Below are 2,339 nucleotides of genomic sequence, written 5' to 3' on the forward strand. Positions count from 1 at the left end.
CTCCTATTTCCCCATTCCTCCCAATGTGCTGCTCCTCTTGTTGTCGTCTTTGCTGCTGCTCCTCCTCTTCTACAACCCGATTCATCTGCTCCTCATCTACTTGGCTTGAGGAAGCATTACCTCGAAGAGATCCACCAGTTCGTCGCCTTTTGCTGCCCACAGAGAGCAGTTCCTGATTCATTTCCAAAAGCCAGCTTGCTACTTCTTGGACCTTGGCTAGGCTATCTGAAGATGCAAATGCTTTCACATTCTAAGGAGACAAAAAAAGAAAAAGTAGGAAATTACAGAAGTTACATTCTTTTTATTATATAAAGCATTAAAAACTTATTTCATGGTATTACTCCTGACAACTTCAAATTCCAAGAAACAAGGAACAATTTCTACTTGAAACACAATTGGAACAACCCAGACAGACTGCAGATAACTTTGTAGCAAGACAGTTATTTCTTCTACCGAACAGTCTGATCACGATCTCTGTAAGCACCACGTTCTGCAAAATTCAGAAGAACCACTTGCCCTCCTAGAGAATCCACAAGAACTATTAACATTCATGGTAACAGAAGATCCAAGAATGTGATATTACTTGCTAAAAATTGGGCAAAGATCATTTTCAAACAGCGTTATATTTTCCCTCTCATTTGACTACAGACTTTATATATTACAAACGATGAACCGCTTTTGGTCTTAGGCCTTAGAAGTAGGTATATTTTCAGGTATAACTGAATGTTTCAATTCTTGTTACTATGATTTTCTTTTAGATAAATGAAAAAGAGAACACCCCCTTAAGAATATAGTCTTATCATTTCCAAGTCTTCAACTGACCACAGAGACACCCAGTGGTCAAAAGTAGACATCACTAGACAGCCTGTGCAACACAGAAACAGCACATACCTCACCTGGCAAAAATCACTGTTAGCAGTAAAAGTTTTCCAAACGCTAATAAGCTACAAGAATTGTTAAATGAGATTCTGGTAAGTTAAAAAATTGCTAAATTTAGGTGCATATTAATAGAAATTGAAAAATAATAACGCAATTTCCAAATTGCATTTGGCTACACGTGTGTGCAAGCAATATAACAACAGAGGGATATAACACACTCTAGCTAGATCATAAATTTGGTATTCGATATCCAGCTATACAACCTTTCAGGCTTGCACGCTGTGACTCCAGTTCCCCTAGACTCCAGGGATGTGTTGAGTAGGTGAAGTCAGACATGAACTCAACAAGTAGTCAATTCACAGGTTGCACATGAAAATGTGTGCAAAGAGAAAACAACTAGCTTTTTCATCATGTATAGAACCACTGCTCTCAGTTGTCCACAGACCACACTGCACACTCAGCAGACTACACTGGGGGAGATTCAGAAAGCACAACAATACTTTACTGGAAGGGAGTACGACTGCTGAGTAGGAGTAGGAGCAGTGAAGAATATAAGTTTCCACGAGTACTTCAGTACAGGAAGATACTCTCCTAACCTCTCCCAATTTCATCCTCCACACCTTTTTTTTTTTTTTTTTTTTTTAAGAAAGTCCTCTATCTCTTACAGTTTAAAAAAAAATCATAAAAAAAACCCTAGCACCATGGATGATGGAGGTGTAGAACAGAAACTCCAACTTTGCTCCACGACATTTGTAAAAACACTGAACTTAACAGTGAGGAAGGAAGAAAGTACTGGAAACCATAGCTCTAAGGCAATTTTCATTGTGCTGTACCATAAAAGCCACAGAAACACGTTTACAGATATTTTTCAAGTCTTGAATTGAGAAATATTCGTAGATAGGATTCTGCACACTTGTCCCCTCTTCCTCAGGGAATCATTACTTACATCCCAAAGATGTGTTCTCAAGTTTCCACATATCTACCCAGATGACAATTGCCTCCAAATAAAACCTTATGAGCTCAAAAGCTGAAATACATATTCCAAAGAAAGTGTCTCCTAGTGATTAGCTCCTATCAGTGAATGAGAAGCTAATACTAAAAGACAATTAAGCTGCACACGTGAAGGCAAGGACATGATGGAAGCAAGCAGAGACTGTGCTGATTCCCGCTTTTACCAGTGGGAAAAATGCATTAGGGCACGGGGGCGCACATGACCCAAACCAGAAGCTAACGACTCCAACCTTGAGTGCAAGGGGCATCAAAAGCGAATGCATTTAATTTTCTATATATAGTAAGTAGCACTTGAGAAAGAGTGCAGTCTTTGTGGCACCTAAGAGAAATGTTATCACTTAAAATTTTCCCCCAAAGCCCAGAAACCTTAGCATATTGGAGTGATGTTTAGTAACTCCATTTCATCAAATGTCAAATTTGGTTGCATATACAATCTGAGGTTGGTACAA

At 38.9% G+C, this 2,339-nt stretch overlaps 1 protein-coding gene across 1 annotated transcript in view; it reads right to left on the reverse strand.

Annotated features, from left to right (window-relative positions):
* Positions 1–181, reverse strand: part of FBXW7 (F-box and WD repeat domain containing 7, E3 ubiquitin protein ligase) — a 106,371-nt gene extending 106,190 nt beyond the window's left edge. Inside the window, 2 exon segments of the mRNA XM_009893682.1 lie at position 1; positions 4–181. The exon segment at position 1 is cut by the window's left edge and continues 283 nt beyond it. Coding sequence (XP_009891984.1) covers position 1; positions 4–181 — 179 coding nt within the window.
* Between the last annotated feature and the right edge of the window lie 2,158 nt (positions 182–2,339).

Source organism: Charadrius vociferus, unplaced genomic scaffold (assembly GCF_000708025.1).
Source record: "Charadrius vociferus isolate BGI_N301 unplaced genomic scaffold, ASM70802v2 scaffold59, whole genome shotgun sequence".
NCBI lineage: Eukaryota > Metazoa > Chordata > Aves > Charadriiformes > Charadriidae > Charadrius > Charadrius vociferus.